Source organism: Triplophysa rosa, linkage group LG8 (assembly GCF_024868665.1).
Source record: "Triplophysa rosa linkage group LG8, Trosa_1v2, whole genome shotgun sequence".
Lineage (NCBI taxonomy): Eukaryota > Metazoa > Chordata > Actinopteri > Cypriniformes > Nemacheilidae > Triplophysa > Triplophysa rosa.
The window spans coordinates 3,450,119-3,476,329 of record NC_079897.1 but is presented as its reverse complement, the minus strand read 5'-3'; the positions used below and the strand labels follow the sequence as shown (position 1 = coordinate 3,476,329).

The window sequence follows — 26,211 nt, the reverse complement described above, 5'->3', positions numbered from 1 at the left end:
TCCAAACACTAAAAGGAATGTCAAATGCCAAATGTATAAATTCAGTACGCTACCTTGTTTTCTGCCTTCTAAGGGACTGTTAACACAGGATGTATTCTTGCATTTAAAACCTACAGGCTCTGTGTTTACCAGTAGCTCCTGACCTCTTCAATCGTCTGTCTAAACAACACTGACCCTTGTAAGCAGTTTTTCCGCCCCTGGTCAGAGCGCTGCTGTGCCAACAAGGACAGATCAATACCGGCCGAGCCTGACATTGATCATGGCTAGAGATAGTCTCATCGTTCAGATGTACTCCAACATGTTTGTGTAGTGGCTACATGAGCCCAAAGCAGATTCAGGTAGATATCAATCACAGACAAGAAGCCCATCTCTCTCGCCCGGTATTCCTCTCCTTCCAAAAACAAACAACACGTCTACCTGTAGGGAAGCAGGGGGATATTGAAGGTGAATTTATAATAAGACATTAAAATGTGTGTGTGAGAGAGAGAGAGAGAGAGAGAGACGATTTTGCGGGCCTCTGTTGTGTGCTAGCATTACAAGAATAGGCCTCATGGGTGGCATGAAAAGGCTCTTGATTGTAAGGAGTGGTAACGTGATATTGGAGCTCCTGGTCCTGATAGATTTATTTACATTTCAGCGCCTCAGCCCTGTCTGGAGAGAGAGAGAGAGAGCGAGAGAGAGATAAAAACGCCCAGAAGAGGCATCATTGCAGTGATCATGTTTTGTTTCAAGCTCTTTGTGCTGGCTACACAATTGCACTAATTCCTTGTAGACTCTAAACATGACATTTGAATTGACCCTGTTTACATTTTTAATTCATGTTCTTGGTCTTATTTGACCTGAATTATTGGTGCATGCCGTTTTTTCATCAGGTTACAAAGCATTGCCTCTAAAATGACGGCTGACATCACAAATCCCTCAAACTCCTCCACTTCAGCCACCTGCCTCCATTCTGGTATGTAACACCCACAATTCAGTCAATTCTGGGTAAAAGGGTAAAATCAAATCCCTCCGTACTTTTTTGTGTCCACATATACAGTTTTACTCAGAAATATGTCAGATAACAGATGTAAAAAATGAATAGCAATCTGTATTTAATTTGGTGGAATAACTTGGAAGTCAATAAAATGGAATTATTTTAAATGCACTCAGAGGTTAATTTTTTTATAATTTTATTTCACGTGCTGAGAAATACAAACTAACTGTATTTTTTCATGTGTGAAATCAAATTTAAAGTCCCTGTGAACTGGAAGTTGCGATCGTTTTTACCGTATTTTGACGCATTTCCGAGTGAAATAGAATTTCTAATCAGAAAAATAGTGGGCGTGGCTTTCGTCTTGCTCTGTGATTTGATTGGATGTATAAAAACAGCCGTTGCATTTTGAAATGGAACTGGCAGCAGACTGACAGTTGAAGGGGAGGAGTTAACATCTAACATACGTCATTTAAGATGGATAGTCATTACAGGAAGGAAGTGCATTTTCACATTTTAACTGAAGCTTATGAGGGCACACGATTTTTAAAAAGAGAGTGACCCACATCGATAGACTATTTACAATAAACGCTGCAATATTTCATGAAAAAATAGGCATTGTTATTTTTGATTTCACTGGGACTTTAAAAGGTTCGCACGTGAATCATAGTGAAATTTTTTGATGCGATTAAAAAGAATTTACTCACCAATTGAAACATCATAAGACAAAAGAGTGAGGTATAAACAACTTCATTGGGTAATTTTAAATGATACCACCATATAGATGAATATCTTATATAGAGATGAAGCGAAAACATGACAGCGACTGTAGTGCTTTGAAAGGGAAGGGTGGAGTGAGCCATTTGTTGCCATTCGCAACCTCACCGCTAGATGGTGCTAAATTTCATACACGGAACCTTTAAGTCACTAGAAAATGTAAGCATGACATGGGTTATTTTTATAAAATTTCAGATTTGCATTCTTGAACATTCTCAGATCCTGGACCAACATGATCATATCAGGTTTTGTTCGAATCCATAACAGCATGTGTGCATGCTGCCATCAGAGCAAAAGAGGGACGTACCACAAATTTAGAAATCTGTTTTATTTTTAAATGAAACATTTTCTCTTATGCTGATAAAATACTTGTTGTAATGAAAATTGAATTCAATTTCATTCGAATGCAAAAGAGAAGCATTTTCACAAGTGGCCTCAGACTCTTGGACCATGCTGTAAATATCCTGTATGACAGAGATAAAGATTTTACAGCATCAGCTCTAAGTGAGCGCGAGCGAGAGAGAGGCACAGTCCTCATTTAGGATAGTGGACCTATTTAGCCTGACGACCATTAAATATGAATTAAAAACCACACAGGCCTTTTTGCCTCTAAAATGTCATTACGCATGTTTATGGCAAGCGATTGTTGAATAAGCATTTCGCAGGACTCCCCGGGGTGGGCGATGCTGGATGAGGGAGCTTCAGCGGGTGCCACAGGGGTAGATGCGTGTAGCACTAACAGAAGCTCTGGAAAATAAGCAGCGGTAATAGCCACTGAAATGGAATTTACATTAAGAGCCCTGAAGGACTGGAACACTTCTGGTTTGGGCTGTGTGTGGTGCTTATGGGGGAGGAGGGGTCGGGGGGACATTTCCTCTCTCGGCCGGGCAAAAAGAAAATGAAATTGCAGTATTGTAGCAGCAGGTACAAGAAGCTTTAATGGAGATTCATTGTAAATGTTTCCTCCAAACGCAGTAACATGCAGCGTGCACATTTTTCAGGTTATATTATTTTATTACATTTATTTACAGCTGTATATTAAAGCAGATTCATACAAAGTTGAAGGTTTTCACAGAGGTTGTGAATGTGGTCTGGTGTACCGTGCACTAACTGGGTGCGACATCACCATTATGCTGCATTGTAAATGGTTTCGCCCAAGGGATAGTTCGCCCAAAACTGAAAATTCTGTCATCTACTCACCCTCATGTCATTTCAAACCTGTATGTCTTTTTTTCTTCTGCAGTACACAAAAGAAGATATTTTGAAGAATGTTGGTAACCGAACAACACTGGCCCCCATTGACTTCCATTGTATAGACACAAAAGACACCACTGAGACACTTCTCAAATTATCTATTATATACAAGTTTTAAACGACATTCTGGATAATGGACAAATTTTTATTTTGGGGGAAACTTTGTCACATGACAGCATGGCCACATCCATTTGCACAGGTGATTCAATCTAAAGAATTAAGAATGAAACTTGCAGACAGACTAGAGGGGATGTCTTCCAGGTAAACATATTCAACTAAATTAAATTTAACTGTCCTTTTTCATCTTGGAAACGTGCCCTAGCAAGCCAGTCATTGTATTTCTTAGAGTCTCGCGAAGGGCACCGGCTCCCTCCATCAGTACAAAAGAACACTCCTTCACTGCCCTGACTCCTGTTCAACCACAGTTTTCAAGTCTGTGCTCTAATTCACCTCCACTTTGTAGCTGAACCCGTCAGTCACATGGCACAAAAGACTCACTGTGCCTCTTAGGGCCACTGGATGTGTATTAGAGCAATTTAGTGTAATTTACATTTTGCTGCAGGTCCCATTGTAGAGACCTGTCTAAAACTCACTGGGGTGCATTAAACCTGCCTTACACTTTCTTTTTTGCTGCCGTTAATGGGCTCAACTTAATGAGAGAATGGTCTTCTAATTGCGAAGCATTTGCCTTGGAAAATTGCACCTTTTTACCGCATAAGTTAAGTTGAATAACTTAGAAAAGATCAAAAATCTGAAGGAAATGGTCCTGGCCGTCTGCTTCTAAGCTTCACGGTGGATTTTGTTGCGTACATTTTTTAAGCACTGTATGAAGCATAAAGGCTAAATAATACGATATAAAAATAAAATAATAAATAAGTTTCTTATAACTGCTTTACTGTAGATTAACAACATTACAATTAACAGGATGTTTAACTAAATGTTTTGGATTTGTGACTATTTATAATTATATGATTTATGGCAAAGAATTTGCATTTCAAAGTCCCTGTGTGACACATCACATTTGATATATACAGCCGCAGAAAAAAATTAAGAGACCATTTTAAAATTCAAAGTTTTACTATTTATAGGTTTGCGTTTAGGTAAAATGATCGTTTTTGTTTCATTCTGTGAACTACTAACTATATTTCTCCCAAATTTCAAATAAAAATATTGTTTATAATTGCATTTATTTTCAGAAAACGAAAACAGGAGAAACAGGTGAAAATAACAAGAGGTGCTCTGTATCTTTTCAGACCTCAAATACTGCAAAGAAAGCAAGTTCATATTCACTTTTAAGCTATACAACAGTAATATTTGTACATGCATTTAGGAAAAGTTAAAAAAAAATGTTTTTTATGAGATAACCTGGATTTTTATGTCTTGTCATGCTGTCAGTCTTTCACATTGCTGATGGATGACTTTGTTACTCCTGGGTTTTGATTTAGTTGAAATTCAACAAACACTGGACTGGAATGACCACAATACATCTAGAAATGCTGATTAAATGAAAATTGTATTTGTAAGTTGCTTTGGATAAAAGCGTCTGCTAAATGACTGAATGTAAATGTAAATTTGGACTGGTCTCTTTTTTTTCTACGCGGCTATAGTATTAATTCAAATATCTTCTCTTTTTATCAGTTATTTATATTTGTTAAAAGTAAAGTAAAAAGCAGGTTTAGGTAATTAGGATAGTTTTGAAACTTTATCAAAAGATCGTTTACTAATGTATACGGTAGCCTAATGAACTATAAAACATGCACCAAAATGGTGATCCCATAATGCCTGGAATGTTATTATCATGTTTTTACAGAACATTTCTGAAACCACTTTTTTGCTCAAAGCACATATAGTGTTCAACTTCAGTCTCAACATTTCCAAAATTGAACTCGTGTGACCAAAAAAAAACAGTAAGAAATGACCTTGCTTGTCATTAAATAAAAACTAATTCATACAGATTGCGTACATTCATTATAAATGATTTAGATGGCTAATGAATTATAATGCAAATGAGTTATTAGTAAACAATTGCAAAATCTGAACCTAAAGTCATTTCAAATCAGAACTGAATGCTTTTAAAGAGTCTGCTTATTTCGCTACATCAAGTTTAATTCGCTTGGCACTGCTCCTTTTAGCCCAAAAATGGCCTTTGGTTTCCAAGGAGGCCATTGTGTTTTCTCCATCGCTTAGCAACTATCACCAAGGCCACCGCTTCACTGTTGCTGAGGCACAGGACTGCCTGCACAGCTACTCTTTCTCTTTAAGTGCATCTGTATGCTTACTGTACTATACATATTTATTAAAATGAACCTATGGCCTATGTTAAATATGCACATATGGTCTAAAAATTAAAATTAACAAACAATAAACAATTTAAAAGATACTGTACATGACATATCTATTTAATGCACATTAAATGAAAGATGTTAATTAAACAAATAGAATTTATGCTTGTACAGTCAGGCAAGAACTAACAAAGCTTATGACACAGAAGAAGATAAAGTATATACGCCGAAATATAAAAGATGGGACTTTTACGCTGAAAAGGTTTTCTGAGTGAAATTTCGTTGACGTCATTTTTACACAATATCCTTGAATAGCACCTGTGTGCAGTGGGGGTTGTCTGTCTTTCAGCTTTGAGTAAAAAACATAACCCATGTCTACAAAACCTACCCCTTAGTATCCACCACTGACCAGAGACACAGAACGTTCCTCATACCAGAGGCCCCTGAAGATCGCAGACCTCCGGTCCACCAGTCTTTCCAGAGCAAACCTGTAGATTCGTCTCCAGATCTACAGATTTGTGCTAAAGCACCTTGGGGTTTGTCTCAATACTCCATTCAACCGCCTCTGTTTTATTTTCAAGTGCTCCTTCAATTATCAGCGGGAGACTTCTTTTTCCTCTTCTTGTCTTTTTTTATTTTTCTGTCTTTTTGTCAAGACAAGTCCTTTCGACTCTTAACTGACTCTTTTGACAGACGCACAATGGCTGCACATGGTGAGTACCGAACGTTTGGTTTTATTTTAGTTTGTTTTTATGATGTCATTGTACGAAAGGCATGCTTTATTTGTAAAATGAAATGTTGCCACATACCACCCGATTCATTTTAATTCATGTTTAGGTCACCAGGTTTTAAGGACTTTGAATATGTACTGCAGAATACAGTATATGGACCGAGCTGAGGTGGTCTAGCGATTCAGACGAAGGACACAGTTTTCTTCAATTGTTTGTTTATTTACCTATTTTTTATTCTCTTTTTCTTTTTTTCAAAACAAGCAGATGTTTTGCTGTTCACGCACTGCGTCACCAATTGAAGTGACTGTCTTCTGGTAAGTTGTAATTGATTTTGGATGTAGTCTAATAGTGGACTACATTGACAAGGGAAAAAATATTTTATCTTTTATATCAATTATTGTAAAAACACATTTAAAAAGTATTTTATGTTTTATATTTGATAAAATCTTAATCTTTAGTGCGGAAATTGTACAAATTAAAATGGTTAAAGACACAAAAGACAGATAGTGTAAATGCATAAATGTGAAAACTGACATTCTTGAAAAGCTTTTTTTTTTTTAAAGAAAGCTCATTTATTTATCTCGCTGTACAAGGAGAAGGTCACTATGGACTCACAGTTTGTCCTTCACGACAGCGTGACCTTCAGATGAGAAAATGCATGGTCCTGATGATGTGAGCTGACAGAAATCACATTTTTGTGGCATCTTCAGAGAAATTCTGACAAAACATATTTATAAAACAAGTTGTTTTGTGCACACTGTCTGGTGAGAGCAGGCCATACTAACTAATGTACAAATAAAATCTAAATCCTGAAACCCTTAACATGAACTCATTTTATGAAATAAGTTTTGTAAGCTCTGATCTGTTAATGCAGTTCTATTTTAGTAAGTGAACAATGTTTATGGCTTAAAACTCAAGTCATCATCTTCTAAAATGGTTATTTCAAGATGATGTCCATTGCCGTGTGGAAGACTAGTGATTTTGTTGTTTTTGTTGTCAAAAGAAGCAACAAATCATAGTCTACCTCAGAGCTGTGAGATGAAAATCTTCATTGCGCACAGAAAATGATGTTTATTTACACTGCCCTCTGCTGCCAAACTAAATGACTGATGCAGATCCTTTGGATTTTGTGTGAAATAAGTGTGGTCATGATTTGCTTTCGTGGTTATTTCAAAAATAGATGTGAATGTCTGTTTGCGTACTTGCACCTTTATGTTTCTCTGTTCTTTTTTGTGTTACTGTTTTTAAAGTATGTATGTTAATACAGTAAAAATGTCATTTTTTTCTTTAAATACTTTCCTCATTTCTCTGTTTTTATTCTTTGTAATTTTTCAGCAGTAAGGTCTGAATGTGTTCTGTTAAAGCAGACAAGAAATGGACAGAAAATCTTTAATTCCTCTTCAAGTAAAGCCACACGATTTCAGATTTTGCAGTAAAGCGTCCATGTGCTGCCTGATGACATATCTGCGGTCTAAATGTCACTTTTCTAACTGAATAAGTAAACCACAACACGAAGACAAAGATGTCAACTTTCAACCCCTTTTATTATTTCAAACATACATATAAACAAAATGTGTCAAAAAGGAATGTAAAGGAAGTAAAGACGCTCATTCCTGTTTATTTGAGGGGCAGGATGGCTTTGGTCTTCTCAGCCATAAACTTGATCATGTCTTCAACTTGGGTCTGGACCATGTCACTCAGAGGGGCGACCTGAGCCTGGACGGAGGCGGCCAGTGGCCTGATGTGCTCTTCAATGTTGGAAAGAGGCTTCAGCTGCTCCTGGAGCTTCTCAACCATGGGCTGGAACTGGGCTGTGCTCTCCTCAAAGTAAGCCCTTCAACACCAACCACAGAGAGTTCATTAGCATGCAATCACATCAGCAATGTTCAACATTTTAAGTTTACAGATCAACACTGTACAATGATGATGGACTTACTTGGCTTTGTTGGCCATCTCAGGGCCCTCGACATTCTTCAGATTGTCCACGAGGTCTTGGAAGTACTTGGCGATCTTCTCGAGCTCAGCGGGAGCCTCTCTTTTGACCAGAGATATTGACTCAGAACCTGAAACGGGAGCAAACATCTTTGATCAATACATCTTAAATAGCTTTACTCTCATGCACTTTAGCTGCATGGCTGGCTTTTTAGGTTTCCTAAGGGCACTTTATAAAGTAAAATAGTCACTATATTACATCCACAAAAATACAACATAAATTGAACAGCTTAAACTCTTACCAATGGCCAGAGCAACAACAAGGACGGCGATGAGGGAGAATGTCATGGTTACAAACTGGGCGAGACTTGCCTGGGTAGACAGAGATGATTTTATAATGCATTTTACACTAAAAACATTTTTAACATTTCAAAACAAGTCTTCCTGTTAACAAACAAATCACAGTGACTGTAGAAAGTGTATCTATAGGCTTACCTGAAGTCCAGAGCTGAAGATGCTTCTCGCTCCAAGGATCCTTAAGCTTTTATATAGTGCTGCACGTTGATGATTTCATCCGTTCAAAGGGTGGCCTGTGTTGATGAAATCATCTATACACATTGAACCTTTAGGCTTTACCTGTGATCAACACTGAAGTGATCAACTCCGAGTTCACAAATAATCACATTTTGTGCTTAATTGGTGCATTTTCGGAGTGTGTTTCTATCACCTGATGACTGTTTTAATTTATAAATGTCTTCTATGCATGCAGAAGGTATCTGAAAACCATGTTTGTTCATTTACACTGCCCTCTGTTGACAAGCTATGACTAAATAAATATATTTTTCACTCTTAAAGTACTCATTAGTAGCCTATGCTCTTGCTGGTTATTGCAAAGCAGGGTTTTCAAAACTGGGGTCTTGAAATTCAGGATTAGTCTGTATTTGTGTTTTCTCTCTTTGAGAAGGTTGTCCTTGCTATTTTTAAACTTTAGCATACTTAACATAAATAATTTTCAAGATAATGGTTCAATAATATTGGTTTTAATATAATGTCATGTCAAATGACTTGTGGAGACCACAAGAAATAGTTACATCTCTGTATTATTTCTTGATAGATCTACTGATGGTTTCTTCCATTCTGTGACTGTATTTCAGAGAATTTCAACAAAGTTCAAATGTGTGGCTCAGAACTTACAAGATGCTTAAGGTACTAACTTTAGTAGGCTAACTTAATTGTATAAAAGGAAATGAAATGTATAATAACATTTTGAATAACAAGTACACATATGACACGTTTCAAGTCCTTTTATTACTTTAAACTGACATATAAACAGGAAACGACTCCTGTTTACTGGGGAGGAAGGATTTCTTTGGTCTTCTCAGCCATAAACTTGATCATGTCTTCAACCTGGGTCTGGACCATGTCACTCAGAGGGGCGACCTGAGCCTGGACGGAGGCGGCCAGTGGCTTGATGTGTTCTTCAATGTTGGAAAGAGGCTTCAGCTGCTCCTGGAGCTTCTCAACCATGGGCTGGAACTGGGCTTTGCTCTCCTCAAAGTAAGCCCTTCAACACCAACCACAGAGAATTCATCAGGATTCATTCACATCAATACTGTTCATCATTAGCACATTTTAAGTCACAGTCCATCACACTGGACGATGATGCTGAACGTCATGGCTTACATGGCTTTGTTGGCCATCTCGGGGGCTTTGAAAGTGTCAGCGAGGTCCTGGAAGTACTTAGCGATCATCTCGAACTCGGCAGGAGCCTCTCTCTTGACCAGAGATACTGACTCAGAACCTGGAACAGAGCAATGATGTTTGATCAATACAGTCTTACATATTAAATCGTCTTACTTTCATCCACTTTAGCTTAATCATGTGAAACTTTCTATGGCTGGCTTTTAGGATTCCTAAAGCGTGCTTTGTTATGTTACAGTAAGTACCTAACAAAGCACAAAAAGGACTTGCATTTTTTCCGTTTTCTGACTACAATAGCCTATATGTCCACAAAAATACAATGTCTTAAGATCATGACGTTGTGAAGTCTTACCAATGGCCAGAGCAACAACAAGAATGGCAATGAGGGAGACTTTCATGGTTGCAGTTGTGTTAGACTTGCCTGTGAATAGAGAACAATACATTATTTTTTTCTGTTTCTGATCAATATACAGACCCCTTAACAGAGCTCAGAATGATTATAGACATAATGTAGCTTACCTTAAGTCCTGTAGGTTTTAGACCAGATGGTAAGTTCTCCAAGAAACCATTGGTTTATATAGTCCTGGGATAAAGAGTTCAAAGGGTGATCTGCGTTGATGAAATCATCTGTACACGTTGAACCTTTAGGCTTTACCTGACACTACAGTGATTGACTCAAAGTTCAATTGTAATTTCTGTTTTTGCTTATTTGGTGCATTTTTGTGGTGGCATGTACTGTACATATCTTACATCATTATATCACACAAAATGATATTATTTATATAATATATAGTTTTGGTTTAGTATTATGATTGACAAAATGTGGTAACAGACTAAAACCTACCATTATGTAATTTTTTAAAGGATTTTGTTTTGATACTTGGGGAGGATTACTCATGAACTGTATACAGTATAATATGTTGCCAATTGTCTTATTTTATTAGGAAACATACTAAATGACATATGCAGATTATATACTTTTCTCTCTCTCATACACATGAACTGGGGGCACAATGCAGCTACGTGACCAAACCTGACCAGCTCAGCCAATATTCTATAACAAACTATGATTATCTGAGATTGTGGCGTAAAGAAAGATTCTGCGGTCAGGCATTCATGGTTATCTTGCCTAATAAAATGATTACTGGAGTCCAACGTAAGTACCAAACTCTGATCTTTACACTACATTAACGGGTCATTTTAGACTTTTTGAAAAACAGAATAATACCTTAAATATAGATTACAGTTGGTTGTCATCAGGTTTTTGTAAAGGTATTTCAAACATTTTGTTAAATACATAAATACTAGTAAGGCGGTTAAATTAATTTATCAAATGCACAACAATAGTTATCATAAGTCATAAAATTAAGATCTAAAAGTTACTACAGGAAATGACAAAACTTGTGTGAACTAATCATGTAGGCTATAAATAACTCATGTACAATGAATAGAAATGAAACAATAAAAATCAAAAGAATATTAAGTAATAGAAAAATTAAAATTGCGTTATAATACAAACTAATTCAAATTGCCATATGAAAAGACAGCTTCATATGAAACGTATATGATTTATGGTATGCATCTTAGACATCGCACACTCTAAAATCCTTGATTTGAAATTTCAATGTTCCTATTAGAAACATTTTCTTCCGAAACATTAGAGGGCAGAATGCTGGAGCATCACGTGAAGTACCCGAAGTGACTGACGAAGGAGAAACTGCGTTGCATTGGGACGTTTGCGCATGCGCGGACCAGCACACTCACTCGCAGGCATCATGGCGGACGTGTTGGATCTTCATGAAGCGGGAGGCGAAGACTTTCCTATGGATGAGGATGGTGACGGTACCCTTGTTACATACCAATATAACAATTAAACGCTCCAATATAATCTTACTTATGTGATATGATATAATTTCGCAGTTGTTTGAGTGACGAATGTGGAAAGTCCTCGCGCTTTTCCAGTAGGCCTAGTGCGTTTAGCTCGTTTGCTAACAGTTAGCTCATGTGCTAACAGTTAACTGATTCAAACCGATCGCGCGCTGTAGTGATTTTCCTGTTTTGATTGTTGTTTGATGTTTTATCAATTATGTGTGTGTGTGTTTAGGTTTCCGTATCTAGAGAAAATAAAGCAAGCCTATCCTCTTATCCACTGCAGTTTGTGTTCCTTTGTTAATTATAGCGTCGTACCGTTTGCTTGCCGTCTTGCTTGATGGAAAAACACAATGCAGATTCGTGTGATTTTACTTTAAAATACCATGATGATTGCTGTAGTTTTCAGCGGGATTTTTAGTTGCTTAACTCTCACACATTGTAAGATTGATTCATTTACCTGTTCACCCCACAGCAAGCATTCACAAGCTGAAAGAGAAAGCCAAGAGGAGAAAGGGTCGTGGATTTGGATCAGGTAAGTCATCTCTTCAGTGTTTGCTTACATGTCTGTCACAGGAGCTCAATTATTCATGAGATAACAAATGTTTTCTGATTTATTTTACAGAGGAGGGAGCAAGATCTAGAGCCAGAGAGGACTATGATACAGTAGAACAGGATGGAGATGAACCTGGCCCACAGAGATGTAAGTGTATTATAAATTTATTGCATTCACTTTGTGCAAGAGTAAGTTATGTCAAAGTTTTTAATAGCATTGAAACAAGGAAAACATTCCACAGTTTATTAATAGCAGCTATTTTATCTATGTGTATACTTAATATTATGTTGATTTGTTGTGTAGTGTCAGGTGGTTACTCAAGGTTTTCTTTATCAACCTTTGAGTGATAAACTTAAATGTAAAGCTTGAGTGTTATTCCAGCTGTTGAAGGATGGATTCTCTTCGTGACTGGTGTACATGAGGAGGCGACTGAAGAGGACGTCCATGACAAATTTGCAGAGTTTGGAGAAATCAAAAACGTGCATCTCAATTTGGACAGGAGAACAGGTTACCTTAAGGTTAGTGAACAGTGTTTAAATTGTGGATAATGTAATTTACCGTACAGGTTGATTTGTTGCTAACGTCCACTGTTTTGTTCAAAATCAATAATGTCTTTGTTGTGGCTTGAAATTGTGCGAGTTAAATGTGCTTCTCTGTTATTTATCACATTGATCATTTGAACAGTTTAAAGAGGAATGCATGATGGGTACTAAAGTAAATTATAATTCATGATCCTACTTTTTTGCAGTTTTTTAATAAGGGACATGTATGACTGGGCAGTATAGGGGTTTTAACTAGGGATGTGCAAAAATAGCGATACAGCAAACTATCGCTATATTCTTTTTCACGATAGTCCAATTGATACATTTATTAAAATCACATGTTAGCGCCACGCACAGTACATGCGGCCATTGTCTCAAGCTGGAGCAAGCATGACGATTCAGCTTCCAGAGCCGATGCATGGGTACACTTTGATTTTAATGATGCGTGTTTAGAGCACTCATGAAACGCGTTCATTGTGATTTCATGGATGCACGATCTAAAGGTCCGTTTATGGTTCTGCGTAGGACGTACGTAGACGACGCCGTCGTGAACATTTATGGTTCTGTGTTGAGAGTATGCGTCATACTGCAATTACATCGCCGAAACGCTAGTTGGCTCTTTGTGTTTTCATGGGTTTGCTCTTCTTCGCCGATGTTTTGTGTGTGTGTATGCTAGTGTTTGCAAAACGACAATGGAAGCTGATCGCATCTTAATGGAGTTGGAGCTGATCGAAGTAGAAAAACAGTTACTTTTAATTAAATTACTTAAACAAAAAGCTAGAAACCAGAGAAGGCGTCGAAGGAGATGGTATGTACGACCTGCGAACCAGACGAGACAGACGGAGGGCGAATTTTCTGTGCTTGTCCGGCCCCTGAGAGACATCGACGAAGAAATGCATTTCAGATATAATAATCTCAGCGTAAATGCCATACAAAGTACTAGATGTAGTAGTTTTTGTTGTGGGGCTTAAGTTTTGCATCACCCCAATTTGAGTAAAACAGAAAAATGTGTAATCCGTTATATTATTAACCTGTCCACATTTTGGATTTTTATGTGTGTTCATCTAGATATTGTTGAAAAAAGTATACTTTTCAAAGGGGTGTACTCATTTACGCCGAGCACTGTATATACATAGATGTCAAAACTGGGTATTGAAATGATATTTTGTCATGGACAACCTATTAATTGTTTATTTAAAAATGAAACGAAATGAAACCAAGATCTGGAAGTGTCATAATTTTGTTCTTTATTTGCAAAAGAGTCAAAGAACAGAATATGTAAAAGTGCAAATTATGTATAGAGGAGTATACAATGCAATATTAACACAAATATAAAACTTACAAAAAACTAGTAACAATAAAAGGTAAGACAAAAAATAAAACTACAAAGCGCAAAAGATCGTGCACAGTGTTTATAAAGTGCGAAGTTCTTCATGTCTTTTGTTGACACTCAAAAAGGAGCTTGTACACGTCAAACATGGCCTTTGACCTGTGCTCCTCTGCGAGCCAAGAAAGGAATATATAAAACGCAGGGACTTTCTTCCCGCCTGGGTCCCCGCTCCTAGGGGCGAGTTTCTTTCGGAGGCGAACGTACTTGTCCCGGGTGTTCTTCCATCTTTTCACGCATTCCGCAACTCCAAACCGACGTTAGAGGAAATCTCTCTCCAAGAATTCGCCGCCATCTGACAGTCTTTATAGTCCGCCGAAGAGGAGTCATACAGATGCGTGTATTTCCGAACCTCTTCAATCAGACGCTCAGTAAACTTGGTCGATGTCGATGCTCACCATGTTGTTCTTTTGTGGACTCTGAAATTGCCGGAAGAAGACACCAGATAAGAAGATGCCGGAAATGCATAGAAGGAAGTACGATGCTGCCAAACTGACCAATCACAGCGCTTGCGGTCCGCGTAGGGTCCGCGTTGAGTTGACGCGTTGTTACATTTTTGGAGAGGTGCGCGTCAGGCTACGGCGTAGGGTACGCACAGGGTACGCGGCTCTGCGTAGGCTACGCCGTCCTACGCAGAACCATAAACTGACCTTAAGGGGCGATTCACATGCGTGTCTACATTTAAAATACCGAACATGCGCACGCAAAAGACGCGAAATGTGAATGGCCTGTAGAGAATGCACAAACGGACATTAACACTATCAAACTAAAGAGCAGCCAAAATGACCTAGCTGGGGAAAAAACTATAGAACTCTGCCCAAAACCTAGTAGAAAATGTAATGGTTATAATGGAATTGTATTAGTTTTAATTGAAACTATAATGGTGTCTGCTGGAATGTGATGGAATCTATTGGTGGGATGTAAATAAAATACCCCAAGTTGTCCACAGCAAGTTGTATTTACAGCTCTATTTTCTTTTTACATTTTTTTTTTAAGTATTGCAATTACGTATCGTTTTGAAATATATTCAGTATATTGTATTGTGACTTATCTATCGTGATATGTATCGTATCGCAAGGCCCTTGCCAATACACATCCCTAGTTTTAACTGTTGTGCAGTTCATGTCCGGCATCTTTTAGCACTGGGACCGCTCCTGGTGTTATATCCCCCATTTTTATAACATTCCTCACTCTTGCTCCAGCTGGTTGACATGTGTGCAAGCTCCTTCTCCCGCTCTCCCTGGTTGACGCGTGGGCGTGCTCTTTCTTCTCGCTCTGGCGGGTTGACGCGTGGGCATGCTTTTCCTGGAGAACTGTCCAATAAGAGACTAAGAAAAGTTGTTACGAAACAGATTTTCATGTAAAAAAAAAAACTCAGAAACTAGTGAGAAAAGTGTATCGAGCACAGAAGTTTTTTTAGAGTTGTGCATATTATATTGTCATATAATAAGAGTGTGTCTTCCGTAGGGCTATGCGCTGGTTGAGTATGAGACATACAAAGAGGCCCAGGCAGCAATGGAAGGGCTAAATGGCCAAGACCTTATGGGGCAACCAATCAGTGTTGACTGGGGCTTTGTAAGGGGACCCCCGAAGAGCAAGAGGCGGTAAGTCAGTTTCTTATTCTGTAAAACTGGATTTACACACTCTGTCTGTCTGATACAGGTGGTAATAAAACATGACTAATGGAGTAATGTGCTTTCCTCTAGGGGCGGAAGGCGGCGCAGCAGGAGCCCTGACAGACGGAGACGTTGATTTTTCCCTTAGTTGCCTCCGGTGTGTCCCTTGTGTTGCTTTATATATCCTCAAGACAGTTTGGCATCAAATTGAAGTGTGTATCTCTCTAAATTCGTTTCTTAGTTATTTTGTCTTAAATGTTACTCTGCAATGGTCTGAATGAATGACAGGCATTGCTGATGTATGTTAAAGTAGGTATTTTCATCTTGTACAAAGTGGTAGTACATGCGTTTCACTCAGTGAAATCTGTTTTATGATTGGTTATTTGATGTACATTTCCAATAAATTTATTTGGATGAACACCATTGGTCCTGCTTTGCTTTTTTTGCCCACATGATTTGCCTGGTGCAGTTCCCAGCAGATTATGTGCTTGGGGACTATTCATATTGCAAAAAGTCCCCAATTCATAAGTACTTAATATGTTGTCAACTTATTTTATTAGCAAGATCAGTATTACCACTAATTATTAAAGCATAATGAGTGTCTTTGGTTGTTTACACTGAATGTGAATTTGGTTTTGTCACTTTGTTTTGCACACAAATCACTCAAACTGTTTTTGCTTCATTTTTGATTGTTTTTATGGGTCTGTAATTAATTTACAATAAATAGTTCTTAAGAGCTCATAATTTCAGGGTAATAATTGCAATTGAAACTAAGTTGTTAAAATAGTAAACGGGTAGGGATGTAACGATTCACCGTGAGCCGGTTGAAAATCGGTTATAATGAGCGACGATTCAAATCGGTTGAGGCTTGAACTGAATCGCAATACATTTTTTGAACAGCAGGGGCCGCTATTTTCACTGCAAACCTAAACGTGGATGCTGATATTTCTTAAATGCAAAAAAATCCAAGAAAAGCACAGACAGTATTAGTTTGTTTATATTAGAGACTTTTTCTATTATTAATTTGTTATAAAATTGCAGTTTAGTTTTGTTATTTGAAATAAAACATTATTTTATCATACAAAGAAACGTGAAGCATTTAAGAAATAATGCAAGGGAAGTTGTTCATTTCTAATTAGTTTCAACTCATTTTTTCAAAATAAATCGTGAATAAATCGCATCGTGAGATCAGAATCGTGAATCGCATCGCATCGTGAGCTGAGTGAATCGTTACATCCCTATAAACGGGGCAAAGGGAGTTTTAACAGGTGTATCTAATAGATGCCTAACTTATTAAATTGATAAATTTAATGTAAATTATGCCAGATGTATAATAAAGGATAAATGATTTGAGATTTTGATCATGATGTACAGAATGCTTTGTAGCACAACTAGCAACACCAAACTCATTGGTTTGTCTCCCATGAAATGCCCACAACCAAATATCTATAGCTAGAATGCACTGCAAGTAAATGTTTAACAACAAAAATATGCTACTGTAACATGAACTCTAAACCTTAAAATGTGTCAAGATGAGGTCACATTGACAAAACATGCAATTGATGCTGATGTCATTTCTCCAGCAACAGCAAATGACATCACAACCGAGTCACCCCTCCCACTAACTTCTTATTGCTTTGTCACTGTGACTCATGTCAGATATTAGTTCATAGACTCCTCGAACCGATGCCCACCATGTACAATGTGCCTGTCCAACTAGCGTGGAATACTGAGCTCCCATTCTCAATTCACATTTGCCCTCATCTACCCGAAGGCCGAGCCTAATCGGAAACGCATCCTATCATTGGCTCAATTTCGTGTCGGTCAAACTCAACTCGCCTTCTGATTGGTCCAAAAGGCCAGTAGCGTTTCCTTAGATGGGCGGGTTTTGTAGCGCCTTGGTTGACATTGTTGTTGTTGTGGGAGTAGGAATGTACTTAGTCGTCAAGTCTTTTAAGGACAACGAGCGAACCGTATTTTCGCCATTTACACAAAGCTAAACAACAAATTACCCCAGAGGAGGACGACTCCGTGGCGATTTTCTGCAAGCAAAAACAGCGAGAGAGAAATGTGAGAGAAATTCCGCGAGGCCGCTCGAGGTAAGCACGTAACTGCGTTAGCTTTAGCTGCGCGTGCCCGAGAAAAGCTTCTCGAGCGTTTGTAACGGGAACCGGGTCGAGTTACCTCAGCCCCCCCAGATTAGATTCTTCTGAGAGAAAAGTGTCAGTTATTTATACAGTAGTTTGATAACAAAATAGGTGTTTTCTGTGGAGACCTGTGAAAGTAAGGCACCAGAAGGGAAAGTTAGGTTGGCTTTGAAGCAGGATTTAGGACTCTGAGGGGACGGTGAGCGAATGGTTGACTGTCCTTAACCTGCTCACACTGGACAAACCAACAATTAAGCAAAATATTAAAGTTCATTAAAAGTCTAATAAAACTCACCGTATTGCGTATGACAAAACCCCATCCTCAGTTTGTTAGCTAACATCATTTTTGTGCCTCGATAACTTTAAGAGACACTGAGAGAGTGTTTGCTAGCTGAGCAGCTAACCAACTGGTCATGCGTTGACATCCATGAATAAGATACGTTATGTAGATTTAAAGCAATATATGTCGATTAATAATTAACAGCTCTGTGGCCCGTGATGGATAACTGCTATTAATTGTCTTTTAATTGGCGTTACATATTGCTTTATGGTGTTGGTGCGCTACTACTAAATAAATATACTAACTTTTGCCTTATCTTCGAATGAAACATTATATTTGCTTTACATTTTTATTTAGATTTTATCTTGTGTATTATGTGTTTAGATACTTTCTCGTAGATTGTATTATTTGTAGTGCTGCATGTAGTGTAATATGTGTGTTATTCATTACATGTGATGTCCTGAGTTTATGCTTGACTTTTGGTTGAAAATTAAGAGTTTAGATTGGATGATTTATTTATCTGTTTCATCGTGTTACAGCATCCACCTAATTACAGTGTAATTACGTTACCTCAATAATTTTGTCTTATTGAACTGTAGTATTTTCCAATGGCCTGAATTAGAATCAGAGGCAAATGTGATTCACTGTTTGTTAAGAAATGTATGGTCATAATCTTGGCATTTCACACTCCTGTCCTAGTTTTTATTGTTCTTTAATGTGTCTTTAAATGCACATGACAGGGAATTTGACAGTGCTTTTGGAGGTATCCGAGTGTGTCATTACCTGACCCGCTTAAAATGAAAGCTGTGGCCACTTGCTGGCATGGCTTGGATCCCTACGATGTGTGGGTATGGTTACATTCGGCCCTAAATTATTCAGCTTTGTATTTACAAGCTCTTTTGTCATGTTGTGAAGGCAGCCGCCCCTAAACATGAAAAGTAGAACATGCAAACAAAGTCTTATGTTTTTGGGCTACTGTTGCTTGTTTTTCTCCCTTGTTGTCATTGAAAATCATAGGAAGGCTTCATAGTTTAAACACAGCCTTGTTTTTGTAGCTATCGAGTGTCTCTTATAAATCAATCTCATTATGATTTGATATTTTTGTATTTGCAGAGGATTTAGTAACATTCTACCTTTAGCTCTGCAAACCTGTAGTTTTGCCTGCTGTCGTTGTGAATTCAGGCTGCTTATACTAGTATCAAATGATGTTTGCATGTTGATCTCAGGTTAAGACCTAAACCAGGTACTGATGCTGGTTGAATGGGCAGCTTTAGAGATGTCCTGCTGTTTTCAGGGTTTTGTTTGTTTTACCTGGCTAAAGCCCATTGTGTAGAGTCATGAGCCACACAGTATTGCAAAAGCCTTGTGCATCACCTAGAAAAGTCTTGTGTGTGTTGTGTATGGTTTGCAGTAAATGGGTTGAAAGTTAAGGCTAAAATACACTACAAGACTTTTGCTCAGATTTTGCCCAGATTTGCAGAAAGTCTGTGCCAGTCTGCAGATTTGATCAGTTAGTGTGTTTCTATCTGAATCTTTCAAAAAGTGTATGATGTCTAGTTTAAAAAAAATCTGTTCAGATTTTAAAAGTCTTATAGTGTATTCCAGCCATTACATGATCTTAGGGATTTTTCTCTGAGTCATACTCCATATACAGCACACCTGAAACAGTAGAACAAGAACCCTACCCTGGAGTTCTGCGCTCCTTTGTTAGTAAGACTTCTACATAGTTATGCTGGTATTGTCTGGTGTTATTAAAATGCACGAACACATGTTTTTCTGTGGCTTTGGTGTGTTATAAGTTGCCGGGCCCATGTATGTATTAGACACGTAAAATTGCAAAAATGAAAGTGTCGGAACAAAAGATGCATTCTATCTAAAAGCGAATGCTAACCCAAACCTGCCTGAAATGCCTCGTGTAACCACACCCCCACAAATCTACGTCAGTTCATGGTATGATTTGACTAAGACCACCAAAATGTTTACGCAAGTAAGGTGGGTGTACCTGTCAGCACAAATGCTTTGGAACCTGATGCTCCAAATATGGTAAGAGGTGTTACATTTATGTCACACGCATGCAGTGTTCGACCAATCACTACACACTAGTTAACTGGCCAATCATAGCACACCTCGCTTTTCAGAGCGATGAGCTTTGTTTAAAATCCACGCATTTCAGAGAGGCGGGGCAAAGAGGAGATACAAACATGCACGGTATGTGGAAAATACAGCGTTTTTTAACCTTAAATTGTTATGCACATTGCATTACATCTAAAACAAACAATAATATTCATTTTAGCCGTGTCATACGACCCCTTTAAATAGATTTTGGGGTGATTTGAAATAATGGCTTTAACATTTTAGTGAATAGAATGTTTGCAGCTGATTAAACATGTTTGTAAGTTATATAATATTTGAATGTTTATGTTAGACAGCGTAGTTTATCAATAAGTTAAACCAAAATCTTATTTCTTCACGCTAACTGTTTATTATGGGCCATCGTTTCTGTTTGTTAAAAGACTGTTTCTAGTTAAAAGTAATATTTCCTTCACAGTATTGTTGTTTACCTTAACCTACTGTTAACTGCTCATATTCTATCCATCACACCATGGGCATCTTTAAATGTTTTATTTTTATGTTTTGACTATAAGTTGATTTAGCTACATGGAAGCTAAGTGTCAGACAGGAACCTGCCGGTGCTAGCAGTTAGTTTTAAAAATGTAAGTGCCGGACACCCTTGCCAGTTGGCCTGAAAACAGCTGGCAAAGGAGAGTAGGTGGGGCAGAAACTCCATATCACTTACAGTGTTATCCACAGAGCCCAAAGGCTCCCACAGCAGTCATCTGCCTCAACAAACACGGGCAAGATATTAAATTAATATGAGAGACCCCAGCTTGAGAGTTTCAGCTGTTTTAATCTAGGTGTTTTAATTACATTTAGTTGTCTTTGAGCAAGTCTACTGGCTGAAGCACAGCACTGGAATCCTGGTAGCTGGTTCAAGGCCATGTGTCTTAAAGCAAAGTACTTGGTGATGCTGATGGATTAAGTCTAATTAGTGCAGATGAATATGTTTTAAGTGACTGCATGCATCAACACTGGTCAGATAACCTTGTCACTAACATAATGTTAAGCTCCAGTTTTAAAACACAGAACTGGTTTGATCCACTTTTCCTAAAGCACTACAGAGCTGCTAGGAACTGACTGTTCTCCTTATTTCCCTAAAGGGCCATGTGACAAGAGCTGGTGTCCACCCAGTTTGATTCATTACTCTGGAGAGTCCCCCGAGTGCCGTACCTCGCTGCCCCAGACCTCTGCATCAACTTCACATAGCAATCTATATGTAACTGCTATTCTTTATAGTCATACTGATTATACCGTGCATAATAACCCATAGACTTAAATATTGGCCAGAGAATAGTGAGTTCACCCAAGCTGTCAAGGCAGTGACTGTCACTGGGCCCGGTGCCTGGTGTGAAAGTGTGCTGATCACATGGCTCATTCCTCATGACCTGAACAACAGTCTTGATGCCGAGCCGCCGTAATCCTATCTGAGAGAAGCTGAAGAGGAGTCTTTCGCCTGGGATGATGTCACAGGATTGACGCAAAGATGCCTGGCTGTCGAATGTGCAGCACGTGGACATTCACAAGAGTGTGGCTGCCTAAGGCTGTGGATGATTTGTTTTTAGCCACTTGTAGTTTGTTGTTATGTCTGAGCGCCCCTCTTGAATATTCATATATTTGTTATAACTATATGGAATAATTATATTGTTATTTATGCTAGGTTTCCTGGTTATCTCATTGGAAAGCAGTTAAGCTTTACTAAAGGGTTTTGTGTTGATTTGCGGTCATGGTTGGCTTGTTTTTTAGGGTTGGGAATCGTTTGGTCCCTCACAATTCGATTCAGAATCGATTCTTAGGGTCACGATTCGATTCAGAATTGATTCTTGATGTACTAATTAGTAGGGATGTGCGCTACGACTAATCGTTTAAATGAAAGTTTTGTAACCGTGTAGTCGACTAGTCTAAAACTAAGAATGGCCCAGAAAGCGGTCCAAAAACTTTGCGTGTGGCCCATGTAAGACATTTTAAAGACTAAAGAATGTAGGCTATTAATCAAACTGTTCATATCCAATATTTAATGTAGCTAAAACAGGCATATGTGTTCCACCTTCCTTACATTATGATCATTAATAATTCTGCATTTGCTTATGCGCCAACCCTGACTGGATCATTTTAGCGGCTACAAGAAGTGAAGCGATGAGCATTTGTTTGCTTTGGCTGGTCTGTGCCTGGCCTTAAAATATGTAGCCTATACAAAATCCATTTTAAGTCTGTTTTTTCGGACTCTAAAAGTTCAATAAAATTTTAGTAATCAAATTAAATAAAATTTTAGTAAAATTGTGTATATTACACTGAAATCATAAAACGTAGAATATTTATTTCATTGTTTGTTTATTTAAATGTTGAATGAAAAAAATTGTCGCAATTTAAGTAGCCTACAAGTTATAATTAGGGTAGGCCTAGGGTAGGGTAAGCCGATCAACCAACAAGATAGACTACATTATATCATGTTTTTATCATTTATAAAGCAAAGCAATGTGTGTAAATAAAAAAGAAAATGGAAAGCAATGGACAAAATGTACAGAACAAGCTACAGAACGCATTTGATTTTGTGCAGAGCGAATGAAAAATCTGCTAATAAAGCATACTGCCCATATTAGCTAATTTATAGAACATAGGCTAAACACTCAAGTCCGCATGTGATTATGATGTTAGTATTATTTTACATGTTCTTGTTGAGGAAATGCAAGCATAATGCTCGGATGAAAGTCGGCTCAATGTTTGTGAACAATAACTCCATCTGAGGAATCTACGCAAACTCTGCAAGGGTACACAGATAACAGTGCTAAGCGATCACGTTTATTCAAGCGCTTTTTTTGTGATAAACATTATAATCAAAGAAATTTCAAAGTTCTGTGAATCTAGAAGCTGAGACATTCTCATCTCAGTTATACTGAGTGTGCTCAAGATGCATTCACCGCATTTACAGCTCATTCTGCCATCAAATAACTTCAATCCGTCTTTCAAGCATTTTAAATATTAAAATATCGAAATTTATTATTTAGTAATTGCTAACATGACTGTATGTAGCTTTAGATCATTATCTACTTTTTCGTTTTATGCCTGCATTCCGTGCTTCTGAAAGTCCGCATTTTCCGCATCGCGGCAATAAGAACCCAATACAGTATGGTAACGCATGTCTCCAGGCAAATTATTATTATGCCACTTTGATATGACATAATTTGCGTAAAACCTACCCGTTTTCCTTCTTCAAAACCTACCGTTTTCCTCCTTCAAAACACCCCCACAACTCGTCATTCAAGTGGTCATTTCTGAGCGTGCTGCAATTGGCAAAAAGGAAACGCATGCTAGATCATCTGACCTAAAATTAAAACATTTCGTTCCTGATACACTTTTAAAGACTCGCGGAATTATTTTTTTAAACATATTGTTTTGGTATGTAATTTAAAAGGTTTTTAAACGAAACATTAAAATGAAAGTCATTTAAATTATAACATTTTGTGTAATTTTTTTGTGTAATTGACTGTTGTTTTCAATGTCGACTAGTAGAAGCTTACCGTTTAAACGACTAGTCGATTAGTCTCGCACATCCCTACTAATTAGCATATTTAAGATTTGCACGCAGAGTCAGACTAGTGTTGATACTTAAACACCCAAAAAACATAATCAAAGCTTCGAAAACCAAAGAACGGCACCTTTAACAATGTCACTTGAATTCATCTTTAAGTTACAGTACCAGCCTTTGTCTAAGACTCAACTAGTTTCCCATGGAACAGTGAGCATTGCACATTTTCCAGATGACAGAAGCTGTCTGACATGATTGTACACTTCAGACTATGCCTGTTCAGACAACTAGTTTGTGAATAAAGGGAAAACCCAAGTCATGTAAATACTGCTGTTTTCCTCTTCGTCCATAGCATGTTTAGTTTAGGTTGGCATAGATCCACTGCGCTGTAAAAACTATGACAGATTGTTTGCCAGGGTCAATGAAAACACAACTGTTGTTAATTCATTATTTTTGTTTTTTAGCACAGCAGTCCATGAAGCAGTCCATGAAGAGTATTGCCATTGTGCTTCTGGCTCAAAATGGACTGGACTGATGGCACTGCATCATTATAGGTAGCTGTAAGAATATTGTATAAGTGAATGCATAGAAGTCAGAGACAGGACTGTCTGCTTTTCTGTTTGTCATCCATTGTGTTACCAGAGATTTTCAACTTGGCTGGTTCCGTGCAGCAGGAAAAATGTCTGATTAAAATTTTTGCCCAACTATAAAGGTGGAAACAGGCCTAACTGGAATAGAGTATTAAAGGGGTCACATGACATGGCTAAAACGAATATTATCGTTTGTTTTAGATGTAATGCAATGTGTATACACGATTTAAGGTTAAAAAACGCTGTATTTTCCACATACCGGGCATGTTTGTATCTCCTCTTTGCCCCGCCTCTCTGAAACAAGTGGATTTTTAACAAAGCTCATCGCTCTGAAAAGCGAGGTGTGCTATGATTGGCCAGTTAACCAGTGCGTAGTGATTGGTCGAATACTGCAAGCGTGTGACGGAAATGTAACGCCTCTTACCATATTTGGAACATCAGATTCCAAAGCAATTGTACTGACAGGTACGCCCACCTTACTTGCGTGTACATTTGGGAGGTCTTAGTCAACTCATACCACAAACTGATGTGGATTTGTGTGGGTGTGGTTACACAAGGCATTTCAGGCAGGTCTGGGTGAGAATTCGCTTTTAGATGGAATGCATCTTTTGTTCCGACACTTTAATTTTTTCAATTTTACGTGTCTAAGGGCCCGTCCACACCGGGACGATAATCGCGTGTGTTTATCGTCAACGTTTAACCCGTCGTGACTAGGGATGCACCGATACCACTTTTTCATTTGCCGATCCGATTCCGATACCTGAATTCTGAGTATTGGCCGATACTAGCACTGTTTATCTTGATCAACGTAGAGTTGCATATTTTTATCTTTTATTGCCAGAGGTGGATAATTCTTAAGCATTTTTACTTTCAAGTACATTTTAAAATATCTGTACTTTATCAGAGTATTTACTATTTTTACTTTGGACAAAAAATACTTCCCTACATTATAAAGCACATCATACTTTTTACTCCACTACATTTCATAAATAAATGTTGTTTTTAAACTTTTAATCCTTGAGTACATTAAAATCTACCACTTTCTTTTACTCAATTATTTTTACCTTTAAAAGTAGGAAAGTATGGTTTTTTAAATGTAATTAAGTACTGTATTAAAGGTAAAAAACATATTAAAAAAATGGTTTTTTTTGGTCTCATAAAGTACAGATACTTAAAAAATGTTTAACAAATAAATCTCTGTTTATTGCACAAAACTATCACCGTATAAAAGTCTCCAATGCAGAGTGGAACAGACTCGCTCATGTGCATCCTGGACACAGAATGATGCGCTTAATATATTCGCTTCTACGTTATTTACACTCATGCGCATTGGATGCAGAATGACGTACCCACTTCACTCACGAGCATCCCGGACGCATGATGATGCGTCCTGATGATGATCCTTCTGATGTCGCGGGCATCTTTGCTCCCCAAGTTCAAAACCGTTATAACACAAAGAGAAGAGGTATGTTATGTGTTTAAATCATAGTACATTGCATCCATCCATTCCAGTGTTTTAATCTAATAACGTTACACTCAGCGAGTACTGTCTCTGGCAAAATGCATTTTAAACAAAAGATAGACTATTATCTAGTGATTATGAAGAATAATGAAAACATTGGAACGCATAACGTATGCTATATTGGTTTATTCCTCGCATAAAGCCATCGAAATACATGACGTGGAATACAGTGCATGAAAACTTTTATGGTGGTTTCCTGATAGTTAGTCCTTTTTGAAGCTTAAGCTTAAGAGTAACATCCACGGGTAACGCAACGGATCGGATTTGAATGGAACCCGTCAGTCCGATACCCGATCCAGCAAAAAAGACCCGTATCGGCCCCAATTCCGATCCAGAGTATCGGATCGGTGCGTCCCTAGTTGTGATTAAACAAAGGGCTCCAATGTGAGTGTGCACACCAACGCGGAAAAC

At 38.0% G+C, this 26,211-nt stretch overlaps 4 protein-coding genes and 2 long non-coding RNA genes across 12 annotated transcripts in view; 4 read left to right on the top strand and 2 right to left on the bottom strand.

Moving 5' to 3' along the window:
• Window positions 1-1,147, top strand: part of LOC130557507 (uncharacterized) — a 29,539-nt gene extending 28,392 nt beyond the window's left edge. For both annotated transcript variants that reach the window (XR_008963324.1, XR_008963325.1), the window contains one exon: window positions 873-1,147. This is a non-coding gene — a long non-coding RNA (uncharacterized LOC130557507). The remainder of the gene's footprint in view (window positions 1-872) is intronic.
• A 329-nt stretch (window positions 1,148-1,476) lies between these two features.
• LOC130557506 (uncharacterized) lies at window positions 1,477-8,090 on the top strand. Its single transcript, XR_008963323.1, has 3 exons — window positions 1,477-6,331; window positions 7,644-7,844; window positions 7,976-8,090. It is a non-coding gene; the product is annotated as an uncharacterized LOC130557506 (long non-coding RNA).
• LOC130557503 (type-4 ice-structuring protein LS-12-like) lies at window positions 6,347-8,908 on the bottom strand. Of its 2 annotated transcripts, XM_057339299.1 has the most exons (4): window positions 8,445-8,908; window positions 8,252-8,321; window positions 7,954-8,080; window positions 6,347-7,851 (listed from the first exon to the last, which is right to left on the bottom strand). In XM_057339299.1, the coding sequence occupies exons 2-4, from the start codon at window positions 8,295-8,297 to the stop codon at window positions 7,635-7,637; spliced, it is 390 nt and encodes a 129-aa protein (XP_057195282.1). In that variant the 5' UTR covers window positions 8,298-8,321; window positions 8,445-8,908; the 3' UTR covers window positions 6,347-7,634. The 2 variants fall into 2 exon arrangements, with proteins under 2 accessions (XP_057195282.1, XP_057195281.1); XM_057339298.1 differs by having other exon boundaries at window positions 8,252-8,907.
• Window positions 8,909-9,286: 378 nt separating this feature from the next.
• LOC130557719 (type-4 ice-structuring protein LS-12-like) lies at window positions 9,287-10,048 on the bottom strand. The gene is made up of 3 exons (XM_057339718.1): window positions 10,003-10,048; window positions 9,633-9,801; window positions 9,287-9,513 (listed from the first exon to the last, which is right to left on the bottom strand). The coding sequence occupies exons 1-3, from the start codon at window positions 10,046-10,048 to the stop codon at window positions 9,297-9,299; spliced, it is 432 nt and encodes a 143-aa protein (XP_057195701.1). The 3' UTR covers window positions 9,287-9,296.
• A 1,321-nt stretch (window positions 10,049-11,369) lies between these two features.
• rbm8a (RNA binding motif protein 8A) lies at window positions 11,370-16,040 on the top strand. 2 transcript variants are annotated; one of them, XM_057339297.1, is made up of 6 exons: window positions 11,370-11,486; window positions 11,995-12,054; window positions 12,145-12,222; window positions 12,457-12,593; window positions 15,472-15,608; window positions 15,711-16,040. In XM_057339297.1, the coding sequence occupies exons 1-6, from the start codon at window positions 11,393-11,395 to the stop codon at window positions 15,754-15,756; spliced, it is 552 nt and encodes a 183-aa protein (XP_057195280.1). In that variant the 5' UTR covers window positions 11,370-11,392; the 3' UTR covers window positions 15,757-16,040. The 2 variants fall into 2 exon arrangements, with proteins under 2 accessions (XP_057195280.1, XP_057195279.1); XM_057339296.1 differs by having other exon boundaries at window positions 11,370-11,492.
• A 1,472-nt stretch (window positions 16,041-17,512) lies between these two features.
• otud7b (OTU deubiquitinase 7B) overlaps window positions 17,513-26,211 on the top strand; it is a 29,816-nt gene continuing 21,117 nt past the window's right edge. For all 4 annotated transcript variants that reach the window (XM_057339275.1, XM_057339273.1, XM_057339274.1 and 1 more), the window contains exon 1: window positions 17,513-17,719. The gene's annotated coding sequence lies outside the window, so the exon portion shown is untranslated. The remainder of the gene's footprint in view (window positions 17,720-26,211) is intronic.